The sequence below is a fragment of the Mesoplodon densirostris genome, chromosome 5 (genome assembly GCF_025265405.1).
Source record: "Mesoplodon densirostris isolate mMesDen1 chromosome 5, mMesDen1 primary haplotype, whole genome shotgun sequence".
Taxonomy (NCBI): domain Eukaryota; kingdom Metazoa; phylum Chordata; class Mammalia; order Artiodactyla; family Ziphiidae; genus Mesoplodon; species Mesoplodon densirostris.
In genome coordinates, this window is record NC_082665.1 from 103,122,960 (window position 1) to 103,136,310 (window position 13,351).

Genomic DNA, 13,351 nt, shown 5'->3' on the forward strand with positions numbered 1-13,351 from the left:
AACCAAATGAAGATTCTTGCCTTCATGGGACTTATGTTTTAGCTTACATCCTGTGAGATAAATATTATTTACATTTTACATAGGAAAAGGTTTAACATCAGATGTAGGCAATTGCCCTAGATAGGTTAGTAGTAAGCAGAGTTAGGATTCAGACTCAGGGCTTCTGATTCACACATTGTGCTCTTTCCATACTAAACACATTGCAAAGGACATAATTCAACAGGGAAACAATTTTGAGAAAAAGAGAAGCTACTGCTAACTCAGATAGCTATGGCTATTAGATAATGTTATCATATGCTCTTATTCGGGGTCTTTGATGATGCTGATCATTTTTTTAAAGAAATGAAAACCCTAATGGCACTAAATAAGGAATAGGTCTTATGAAACAGATGGCTTAGCAGCTGGTAGATTGCTCCTTTTCTTCTTGGCACCTCCTGCTGAAATAATGTGATATGCAGGATGGTTAGGTATGTTTGACTTCTTGGGTCTTAACTAGTAGATATTTCTGGAACAGATGCTGTTTCCTTATCCTGAGCTCAATAAATTCACAAGTACAATCTGCAGCATTTCCTTTTCTGCCACTCTTGTTACACTGTGTCCAGTTTTATCAACTCTAATTAAAATATTTTACATTGAAATGTGGCCTAAAATAAGTCAGGAGTTTCAGAACAAGTAACCCAAAGAAATTATTGGAAGCCCCTGACTGCTCCCAATAGATGAATGGCAATCATAACTTTTAGGTAAGTCAATATTGCATTAAACATACCTTTGAAGCAGAAGAATTTATTAGGCAACAACAATGTGCAGACCACTGGGATAGGTACTGTGGGAGATATAAGGATGATGAGATGTGATCTTGGTCTTCAAGGATTTTACAGTATAGGAGGGACTTAAAAAAGCATACAAATCATTACAATGCAAGGCAGAGTCAGGTAATTGCTGTAAGGGTGGCTCAAAGAGTGAGTTTGGAAATTCAGAGGAAGGAAAACTCACTTCTCCTTGTCTGGTTTGTGATGTGCTGGAGCAAGGCAGAGTTAGGGTGAAAGAACTTGCTAAGGTAAGACTTTGCAGGATGATGAGGATTTCTACAACTAGATATAATAGGGAGGGCTTTCCAGTTAGCATGGTGTTAAGGGTGGAGGTGGGAATGTTTACAGAAAAGATAACTTTGACTAGAGCATATAAGGTATATGAATGAACTGGATTGTGATGGCCTTGCAAATCAAGGCAAGCGCTCCGAGCTTAGAAGTTGTAATAGGGAATTATTGAAGGATTTTCTGCAAGAAGGTGACATGATCTATGCTTTGTTTCAGCAAGATTAGTTTCTCAGGAGCTGGGCTGGATTACAGAAGAGAGAAACAGAAGGCAGTGAGACCAATTAGCTGGTTCTTATTATAGTCCAGCTGGTCCTTATTATAGTCCAGAGAAGAGATAATGAGGGTCTGAAGTAGATCTGGTACTTGTTAGAGGAAGAAGGCAATGAATAGGAGAGTTGTTGAGGAGGTATTCACTATAATTTCCCCATTAAAAGGGGAAAAGTCTGTAGCTTTTGTAATAATTGCAAACTAAGGCTTGATCAGGGTTGCTAGTGACATTAACAAAATCACTAACTAAAACAGGAGCCCTAGAGTTGATTCTCTTTCCCCTAATTTCATAAATTTCTAGAGAGTTTTTATATTTTATATATATGTTATATATAATATATATATATCTCCAAATGATTTTAGGGTCTCTTAAGCATTGATGTATTATTTAAGTCAAGCTAAAAAGTAGAAACCTAAAGCAGAATTCAAAATTAACTTTAAAAGATTTCATATTATGTAACGTAAGGTGCCCTCTGATTCTTCACTGTGATTATGTATGAACATACAGTGTCACAGAAAGTAGGTGTTATTAAATATTAATAGATTTTCCTCTAACCAATTTCTATCCAACAGAATTAATAAATACATTAAAAATAAACTGAATTTCTGATAGTATATGTCATCCAAGGGATTTTTAGAAAGCAAATCTCTATCTTTTAGGGCCTCCCTGGTGGTGCAGTGGTTGAGAGTCCTCCTGCTGATGCAGGGGAGACAGGTTCGTGCCCCGGTCCGGGAAGATCCCACATGCCGCGGAGCGGCTAGGCCCGTGAGCCATGGCTGCTGAGCCTGCGCGTCCGGAGCCTGTGCTCCGCAACGGGAGAGGCCACAACAGTGAGAGGCCGGTGTACCGCAAACAAACAAACAAGCAAAAAACTCTATCTTTTAGAAACAAATCCCTAAGTGAAAGCAAACACATAAATAAAAATATGCATAGAATGATATGTAATGGAATTCATGGAATGCCATTTTCTAACTTTTTAATATTATTTTAAATATAGGTCATCTCCTCTATAAAACTGTAAGTTTCCCAAGGGCAGAGTCAAAGTCTCCTTTTCGCAGCCTCATGGTATCTAGCACTGTGTTCTTAGCACAAAAATCACACAAGAGTTACTGATAAAGAAATGTCTAAGCCTCCACTTCACAAAGCACTCCATTGGTCCCTTAAAAATTAAGAAAATAAATAACTGGAAGATTCTTTAAAACTTATCCACCTTGTTATGTAAAATTGGATAAAATCTGGGCCTCAGGGTCAATTACCATCACCCAGATCTATCTCAGGCTGGATCAACATTTCTCAAGTAGGATCAGGACTGTGGTTTTTCATATTATTCTTCCTTCCTGCCTCATCATCTTTTCCCCTCCCCTAGGCCCCCATTATAGTTTTTAGAATAAATAATACAATATCAGCCAAGTATTTTCTTTTTCACAAACTGAAGTTTTCATTTTAGATGATCTTGTTTTTCCTTTTTTAGCTTGTCTTTCTCTGCCTTTATCATAACCTTTCCCTTTTACAAAGATCTCTGCCCTCATGGGAAGCGATCATAATATTTTGAACTATAAATGGAAAGATAATATTATTATATTGCATTATGAAGCTTCTGCTGAAATTGCTGTTTTTTGGGAATTGAACCTATGCTGGGACTCTTTCTGTCTCTTCATAGCGGTTGTTGTATTAATCCTGGTAAAGGGCTATAGGCTTCCAACTCACCCATTTTAAATCTGTTTATGTAACACTTTATATTTAGTGTCTTGAGCCTAGTGTAATTGCATTGAAATTGCCAGACACTGGGGGTGATAGATGGGCTGCCACCATTTAGTTTCCTACAGACTCTGATCCAAGGCCTTTAATTTGCTTGACAGTTCCTCTCTCACTTATGCCTTTGACCACATTGAGGACTAATAACAAAGAGGAGCATACCAAGCCCTCTTTACATGATGAATTTAGTGTGCACAGGTGACATGACATTAAAACAATAAAATGAAAATTAGAAATACAAAAAAAAATATTTAAGTCCAGCTAGGCAGAGGAGTTACCCAATCCAGCACCTGTTTTCCCTCACAGCTGATTACATAACTGAGAAAATATTTAAGGTTTAGGAAATGTCCTTCAAAGCTTGAATTACTGATAGTTCCCATCTTTCAACTCAAAGAGTTGTTGAGGCATTATCCATTTCCACTGGACCATTAGTTGAAGGTTCAAATTCTCTGTAGTATTCATATACAACCTTGTAATTTCTATGGGACCTCTATCTACACTGATGAAATATTTCAACTATGTATTCATTTTGCCTCAAAACTTTCCCATGAAAGGCATGAGAGTAGGCATAGTTCTCATTTTAAAGTTGAACAAATGACAAAACAAAGCATTAAATAACTCACAACAGTTCCTAACATAAGTAAGTAACAATAGTGCTGAACAGCTAGGCAGGGCTGTTTTCATGGGCTGACCTACCTTTCTTTTTACTTAAAACCTTAAGATGGTTTCACCTTCTTCTATGGCTCAGACTTTTGACTATGCTAAAATGTATAGCAGTGCAGAATAGCTATAGTTATTAAGAACGTGGGTCTGAAACTAGCCTACCTAGGTTCAAATCCCAGCCCTGCTATTTACTGGCCCTGGGAGCTTAGGCAACTGACTTACGTTTCCATGCCTCAGTCTCCCCTCTGTCAAATTAGAGTAACAACCTATTTATTTGTAAGCTTGTTGTGAAGAGTTAATACATATAAGATCCACATGTGATGTATGTAAAGTTCTTAAACAGTCCCTGACACATTGTACTGTTCACTTATTTTTTCTAATACAGCTAGCTTTATCATGAGGCAACTCACTTAAATATAAGTGATATCATAGGTTATATAATTTGGTAACTCCTGGCCCTTACTGAATTTCTGGCTAGTTGTCAGAAAATTGGATTACCTATTATCGGGGAGGTGAAGAGAACTTAGGCTTTTGATAATCTAAGCCATGCCTATGTAACCCAGGTATCATCTGAGTTCACAATGCCTTTGACTTTCTTTTTTTTTTTTTTTTAATACAGCAGGTCCTTATTAGTCATCAACTTTATACACATCAGTGTATACATGACAATCCCAAAGCCCAATTCATCACACCACCACTACCACACACCCTGCCACTTTCCCCCCTTGGTGTCCATATATTTGTTCTCTACATCTGTGTCTCAATTTCTGCCCTGCAAACCAGTTCATCTGTACCATCTTCCTAGGTTCCACATATATGCGTTAATATGGGATATTTGTTTTTCTCTTTCTCACTTACTTCACTCTGTATGACAGTCCCTAGATCCATCCACATCTCTACAAATGATCCAATTTCGTTCCTTTTTATGGCTGAGTAATATTCCATTGTATATATGTACCACTTCTTCTTTATCAATTCGTCTGTCGATGGGCATTTAGGTTGCTTCCATGACCTGGCTATTGTAAGTAGTGCTGAAATGAACATTGGGATGCATGTGTCTCTTTGAATTATGGTTTTCTCTGGGTATATGCCCAGTAGTGGGATTGCTGGGTCATACAGTAATTCTATTTTAAGTTTTTTAAGGAACCTCCATACTGTTCTCCATAGTGGCTGTATAAATTTACATTCCCACCAACAGTGCAAGAGGGTTCCCTTTTCTCCACACCCTCTCCAGCATTTGTAGATTTTCTGATGATGCCCATTCTAACCAGTGTAAGGTGATACCTCATTGTAGTTTTGATTTGCATTTCTCTAATATTTAGTGATGTTGAGCAGCTTTTCATGTGCTTCTTGCCCATCTGTATATCTTCTTTGGAGAAATGTCGATTTAGGTCTTCTGCCCATTTTTGGATTGGGTTCTTTATTTTTTTAATATTGAGCTGCATGAGCTGTTTATATATTTTGGAGATTAATCCTTTGTCTGTTGATACGTTTGCAAATATTTTCTCCCATTCTGAGGGTTGTCTTTTTGTCTTGTTTATGGTTACCTTGGCTGTGCAAAAGCTTTGAAGTTTCATTAGGTCCCATTTGTTTATTTTGGTTTTTATTTCAATTACTCTAAGAGGTGGATCAAAAAAGATCTTGCTGCGATTTATGTCAAAGAGTATTCTTCCTATGTTTTCCTCTAAGAGTTTTATAGTGTCCAGTATTACATTTATGTCTCTAATCCATTTTGAGTTTAATTTTGTGTATTGTATTAGGGAGTGTATTAATTTCATTCTTTTACATGTAGCTGTCCAGTTTTCCCAACACCACTTATTGAAGAGACTGTCTTTTCTCCATTGTATATCCTTGCCTCCTTTGTCATAGATTAGTTGACCATAGGTGCATGGGTTTATCTCTGGGCTTTCTATCTTGTTCCATTGATCTATGTTTCTGTTTTTGTGCCAGTACCATATTGTCTTGATTACTGTAGCTTTGTAATATAGTCTGAAGTCAGGGAGTCTGATTCCTCCAGCTCTGCTTTTTTCCCTCAAACTGCTTTCGCTATTCAGAGTCTTTTGTGTATACATACAAATTTTAAGATTTTTTGTTCTAGTTTCATAAAAAATGCCATTGGTAAATTAATAGGGATTGCATTGAATCTGTAGATTGCTTAGGGTAGTATAGTCATTTTCACAATATTGATTCTTCCAATCCAAGAACATGGTATATCTCTCCATCTGTTGGTATCACCTTTAATTTCTTTCATCAGTGTCTTATAGTTTCTGGCATACAGGTCTTTTGTCTCCCTAGGTAGGTTTATTCCTAGGTATTTTATTCTTTTTGTTGCAATAGTAAATGGGAATGTTTCATTAATTTCTCTTTCAGATTTTTCATCATTAGTATATAGGAATGCAAGAGATTTCTGTGTATTAATTTTGTATCCTGCAACTTTACCACATTCATTGATTAGCTCTAGTAGTTTTCTGGTGGCATCTTTAGGATTCTCTATGTATAGTATCATGTCATCTGCAAACAGTAACAGTTTTACTTCTTCTTTTCCAATTTGTATTCCTTTTATTTCTTTTTCTTCTCTGATTGCCAGGGCTAGGACTTCCAAAACTATGTTGAATAATAGTGGTGAGAGTGGACATCCTTGTCTTGTTCCTGATCTTGGAGGAAATGCTTTCAGTTTTTCACCATTAAGAATGATGTTTGCTGTGGGGTGGTCATATATGGCCTTTATTATGTTGAGGTAGGTTCCCTCTGTGCCCACTTTCTGGAGAGTTTTTGTCATAAATTGGTGTTGAATTTTGTCAAAAGCTTTTTCTGCATCCAATGAGATGATCATATGGTTTTTATTGTTCAGTTTGTTAATATGGTTTATCATACTGATTGATTTATGTACATTGAAGAATCCTTGCATCCCTGGGATAAATCCCACTTGATCATGGTGTATGATCCTTTTAATGTGTTGTTGGATTCTGTTTGCTAGTATTTTGTTGAGGATTTCTGCATCTATATTCATCAGTGATATTGGTCTATAATTTCCCTTTATTGTAGTATCTTTGTCTGGTTTTGGTATCAGCATGATGGTGGCCTCATAGAATGACTTTGGGAGTGTTCCTTACTCTGCAATTTTTTGGAAGAGTTTGAGAAGGATGGGTGTTAGGTCTTCTCTAAATGTTTGATAGAATTCACCTGTGAAGCCATCTGGTCCTGGACTTTTGTTTGTTGGAAGATTTTTAATCACAGTTTCAATATCATTACTTGTGACAGGTCTGTTCATATTTTCTATTTCTTCCTCGTTCAGTCATGGAGGGTTCTACCTTTCTAAGAATGTGTCTATTTCTTCAAGGTTGTCCATTTTATTGGCATAGAGTTGCTTGTAGTAGTCTCTTAGGATGCTTTGTATTTCTGTGGTGTCTGTTGTAAATTCTTTTTCATTTCTAATTTTATTGATTTGAGTCCTCTTCCTCTTTTTCTTGATGAGTGTGGCTAATGGTTTATCAATTTTGTTTATCTTCTCAAACAACCACTTTTTAGTTTTACTGATCTTTGCTATTGTTTTCTTTGTTTCTATTTCATTTATTTCTGCTCTGATCTTTATGATTTCTTTCCTTCTGCTAACTTTGGGTTTTGTTTGTTCTTCTTTCTCTACTTCCTTTAGGTGTAAGGTTAGATTGTTTGAGATTTTTCTTGTTTCTTGAGGTAGGCTTGTATAGCTATAAACTTCCCTCTTAGAACTGCTTTTGCTGCATCCCATAGGTTTTGGATCATCGTGTTTTCATTGTCATTTGTCTCTAGGTATTTTTTGATTTCCTCTTTGATTTCTTCAGTGATCTCTTGGTTATTTAGTAACGTATTGTTTAGCCTCCATGTGTTTGTGTTTTTTACGTTTTTTCCCCTGTAATTAATTTCTAATCTCATAGCATTGTGGTCAGAAAAGATGCTTGATATGATTTCAATTCTCTTAAATTTACTGTGGCTTGATTTGTATCCCAAGATGTGATCTATCCTGGAGAATGTTCTGTGCACACTTGAGAAGAAAGTGTAATCTGCTGTTTCTGGATGGAATGTCCTATAAATATCAATTAAATCTATCTGGTCTATTGTGTCATTTAAAGCTTGTGTTTCCTTATTAATTTTCTGTTTGGATGATCTGTCCATTGGTGTAAGTGAGGTTTTAAAGACCCCCATTATTATTGTGTTACTGTCAATTTCCTCTTTTAGAGCTGTTAGCAGTTGCCTTATGTATTGAGGTGCTCCTATGTTGGGTGCATATATATTTATAATTGTTATATCTTCTTCCTGGATTGATCCCTTGATCATTATGTAGTGTCCTTCCTTGTCTCTTGTAACATTCTTTATTTTGAAGTCAATTTTATCTGATATGAGTATTGCTACTCCAGCTCTCTTTTGGTTTCCATTTGCATGGAATATCTTTTTCCACCCCCTCACTTTCAGTCTGTATGTGTCCCTAGGTCTGAAGTTGGTCTCTTGTAGACAGCATATATATATGGGTCTTGTTTTTGTATCCATTCAGCAAGCCTGTGTCTTTTGGTTGGAGCTTTTAATCCATTCACATTTAAAGTAATTATCAATATGTATGTTCCTATTACCATTTTATTAATTTGGGGGGGGTTGTTTTTGTAGGTCCTTTTCTTCTTTTGTGTTTCCCACTTAGAGAAGTTCCTTTAGCATTTGTTGTAAAGCTGGTTTTGTGGTGCTGAATTCCCTTAGCTTTTGCTTGTCTGTAAAGCTTTTGATTTCTCCATTGAATCTGAATGAGATCCTTGCCGGGTAGAGTAATCTTGGTTGTAGGTTCTTCCCTTTCATCACTTTAAGTATATCAATCGTGCCACTCCCTTCTGGCTTGTAGAGTTTCTGCGGAGAAATCAGCTATTAACCTTATGGAAGTTCCCTTGTATGTTATTTGTCGTTTTTCCCTTGCTGCTTTCAATAATTTTTCTTTGTCTTTAATTTTTGCCCATTTGATTACTATGTGTCTCAGCGTGATTTTCCTTGGGTTTATCCTGTATGGGACTTGCTGCGCTTCCTGGACTTGGGTGGCTATTTCCTTTCCCATGTTAGGGACGTTTTTGACTATAATCTCTTCAAATATTTTCTCGGGTCCTTTCTCTCTCTCTTCTCCTTCTGGGACCCCTATAATGTGAATGTTGTTGCGTTTAATGTTGTCCCAGAGGTCTCTTAGGCTGTCTTCATTTCTTTTTATTCTTTTTTTCTTTATTCTGTTCTGCAGCAGTGAATTCTACCATTCTGTCTTCCAGCTCACTTATCCGTTCTTCTGCCTCAGTCATTCTGCTATTGATTCCTTCTACTGTAGTTTTCATTTCAGTTATTGTATTGTTCACCTCTGTTTGTTTGTTCTTTAATTCTTCTAGGTCTTTGTTAAACATTTCTTGCATCTTCTCGATCTTTGCCTCCATTCTTTCTCCGAGGTCCTGGATCATCTTCACTATCATTATTCTGAATTCTTTTTCTGGAAGGCTGTGTATCTCCATTTCATTTAGTTGTTTTTCTGGGGTTTTATCTTGTTCTTTCATCTGGTACATAGCCCTCTGCCTTTTCATCTTGTCTATCTTTCTGTGAATGTGGTTTTTGTTCCACAGGCTGCAGGATTGTAGTTCTTCATGCTTCTGCTGTCTGCCCTCTGACTTTTAAAATAAAATCAAGAAGACTATCCTTTACCCTAAATGCTATGTAGAGTCCAGTGACTTCTGCTAAGTCTCACTGACAGCTCCAAATCTCTGATTTTTATGTCTCAGTTCCAGTAGCTATTCTGTTTTTTCTGCTCTATACCAAACCAAATGTGGGACTCAGCCTGATTTCCTTGATTACTCCTTCTCCAAACTACTCACTCAAGGTCGATTTCTGTCATAGCCTTGAATGAAGGTTTGGGCTCACACTGGTATGTTCAATATATTACTGTGCTCAGTGAACCATGTCCCCTGGAGTTGTGTACTAAGGGGGTTTACATAGAACAATACAAACACTTTCAACTGTCACATGTAGTTCTGGGCATTATTAAACACCCCAAAGCTGGAATGTCCCACTTACTTTAGAGCCTGCAGCCTCCTGCCACGTGGTTTGGCAGGCTCTCTCCTCAACACAGACACCTTTATCTGCCTCCTTCCCTTCCTCTTTTTTTGCTCACCAACACCCAGATATCCCTATTCATTTCTCATTCATGCTTTCCTTGAGGGCATCACCTTCCACCTGACAAAGCAGTTTATGAAGGTATTTTTCTAGACCAGGTCGTTCCCTTTACAACAGGAATCCTGATGTCAGTTAATAAAATATTATTTTCTCTCTGCTACATTTACACAATGTGCTTTTATCACCACAAAATAGGGATTCAAATATATACTTAATTCAATCTATTTCACAAATATTTATTGAGCTCTGGGTAGTGGTTTTCAAGAAATCCAGAGGAGTCAATCATGGATAGTGCCCTGGAGATAGTTAGCCCTTTTTAGCCCACTACAAGTACTGTGTCAGAAGGGATAAATGATATGAGACATCAAGATGAAGTGCTATGAGCATTCAGATGTAGATTAACCCTATTTGAATAGGTCCAGGGAAATGTTTTCAAGACTTACTAATTCCATATTCAATTTTGAAGTGGCTGGTTGTAAGTCAGTGAAACCAGACAGACTATTTAGCAACATAAGGAAAAGTACTAAAAGACATGTCTCTTTCAGGAATTTTACAAATTGTAATAACTTTGAGCTTTACACTCAGATGGCTTATAAAGAACTGAAGTTTTGCCATCTGCAAATTCCATTTAATTCCTAGGCCACTCTAAGCATGTAACTTAGGCAAAATAATGATGACTATGTAGGCAAACTATGTATATTAAGAAAAAAGGCAAATACACATGCAAGGAAGTTGTTAACTTATAGAATGATAAAAATTATTAAATACAAGAATATGCGATTGTTTTGTATCTGATTAGGTAATTTGATTTTTTTTCCATTATTTTGGCAGAAGGATGATCGAAATGAAATGATTCTGCTAAATTAAGAGGATATCAACAGGGGAAAAACAACTCTCTCTGTAATCAAGTTTATGTAGAGAACAATGCCCTATGATTACAAGGCAGAAAAGATGGAGACATAGGAAACACTCACTACTAAAGCAAATTAGGTCATTAATCTTCTGACTATTGAAATAAACAACAAATCCAAGTAGTTATCTATCTAACTTGGTATCACTAATGATAACAGTTCTAAACAGATGTCAAAAAAGAGACTTTTAGATATTGGATTCACTTTTTTCCCCATGCTATCAGTTGTTGGCTTTTAGGGTCTCCTGTTGGATGCTGAAGATTTCAGAGGTAGAACGGATTTTAGGAGGTAAACTTTTCACTAAGAACAGGCATCTCTGCTTCTACAACTTTATCTGGTGGTAAAATAGCATAAATGCTTTCAACATTAAATAAATGTTTATTAAGTGTCCACCTATGACAGCACTGTGTGAGGGGTTGGTTGGACTTTAGGGAATCAGATGGCCCCCATCCTCCTAGAGCTCACTGTTTAGTAAAGAAGGGCCTAGTTGCATTCTAAGCAGCCCTGTTTCTTTTCTAATTGACTCTAAATATCAGAAAATTTTTTCTTTTATTGAACGCAAATCTGTCTTCTTAAAACTTCTATCCAAGTTAGGCCTTCTGGAATCATGAAAAATAAATTGAATCTGTCCTAAACCTCATCCTACAGGCAGAAGAGACCTTTGAAAGATTACTTCATCAAAGTCACTAAAAAAAAATGTTAAGAGGACAGGGCCAAATACATCAATAGAATCCTGCAGCCTACCATTAGTAAATTCTGTCTTCGTTAACATCATTTTCCACATACCAAAAAAATTTTTTACAGAAGCATGCTCATTGGTGATGCCAACTACAAATCAGCACTTGCCATCTGCCTCTACAAGGATGAGGTCACTAGCCACTGAAGTCACTGACCTTCAACACAACCTGAAAGGAGTTCAGGGTGGAGATCAGGAATGAGGCATACTGTGTTCTGGGAAAAACTGGCAGAACAGACCTCCAGAAAGTTAGATATTTTCAGGAGAAGATTTTATGAGCACAAATTCCTGCATCTTCTCATACCTAGAAAAGCACCAAAATGATTAACAGTGACCTCTGCTCCTCATGACTAGTAGCAGTCTTCTGCCCAAATGTGTGCTGACTGCACGTGCCCCCCACCCTTCACTAAAATCATATATAATACTGCCATGCCCCTTCCTCTTTGGAGCAGTTCCTCAAAGCTATCTGAGATGCTGTCTCCTGGGCTATAGTCATCATTTTGCCCCAAATAAAACTTAACTCACAACTCTCATGTACTGAGATTTTTTTTCAGTCAACAGTGATCACTGAAATATATAATAATAAAAGAAAGGGTAAGAAAGATGGTATAGGTGCTGCGCGAGCGGTGGCGGCGGCGGCTCGGCGGGACCGAGGGCGGGAGCGGCCGAGACCATGGCTGGAGGCAAAGCTGGAAAGGACAGTGGGAAGGCCAAGGCTAAGGCAGTGTCTCGCTCACAGAGAGCTGGGTTACAGTTTCCCGTGGGCCGTATCCACAGACATTTGAAGACTCGCACCACAAGTCACGGAAGGGTCGGTGCCACTGCTGCAGTGTACAGTGCCGCAATTCTGGAGTACCTCACTGCTGAGGTGCTGGAGCTGGCAGGTAATGCTTCCAAGGATCTCAAAGTTAAGCGGATCACTCCGCGCCACTTGCAACTTGCAATCCGTGGTGATGAAGAGTTGGATTCTCTTATCAAGGCTACCATAGCTGGGGGTGGTGTGATCCCTCACATCCACAAGTCTCTGATTGGAAAGAAGGGACAGCAGAAAACTGCTTAGAGACTTGTTCTAACCAAGCCTCTTCCTCCCCGTCATTGTACTGTAACTGGGACAGAAGAAATAATGGGGATATGTGGAATTTTTAAAACAGTTAAGTGGAAAAGCATAGACAATTGCTGTAGACATGAAAAAGAAACATTTGTATGTTCTTAGACTCGAAGTTGGATAAAAATATCTTTTCATGTGGCAACAGTTGTGTGTTGATTGGCTAGGTTTCTCCCATGTGTTTTATACAAAAATGGAATTGATAAACCATTTTTTAAAAAAATAATTTGTCTCAAAACCGTTCTGTTTGTGCTGTGTTGAAAATATTTTGCTCATACTTCAAAATTTTTTAAATTTCAAATTGGTTATATATTCAGAAAAATCTTAAAACAGAAATTGGGAATCTACTTCTATCATGATTGATACCATATTATATTGAATCTTAGCTGCTACCTGTTAGTAGTAGGCACCAATTATTTTACATACCACTAAAGAAAAACACTGCCAATTAAACCATAATATGCCATCAATTATGAGATGCATCCCAATTTCAGAGATGTTAAGAGTATGAAAACATGCATTTAGAATTGATGAAATAGGATAGTGGAATTATTTGAATTATTTAATGAGCACTTACTATGTGGCGAGCCCTGTGCTAAGCACTTTATTGATGAAGAAATTTTATTACCCCCATTTTAAAGATGTAGAACCTGA

The 13,351-nt window shown here is 37.3% G+C and overlaps 1 protein-coding gene across 1 annotated transcript; it reads left to right on the plus strand.

Moving 5' to 3' along the window:
- Nucleotides 1-12,210: 12,210 nt before the first annotated feature.
- On the plus strand, nucleotides 12,211-12,923 carry LOC132491203 (histone H2A.V). The gene has a single exon (XM_060100066.1). The coding sequence runs from the start codon at nucleotides 12,266-12,268 to the stop codon at nucleotides 12,650-12,652; it is 387 nt and encodes a 128-aa protein (XP_059956049.1). The 5' UTR covers nucleotides 12,211-12,265; the 3' UTR covers nucleotides 12,653-12,923.
- Nucleotides 12,924-13,351: the final 428 nt, after the last annotated feature.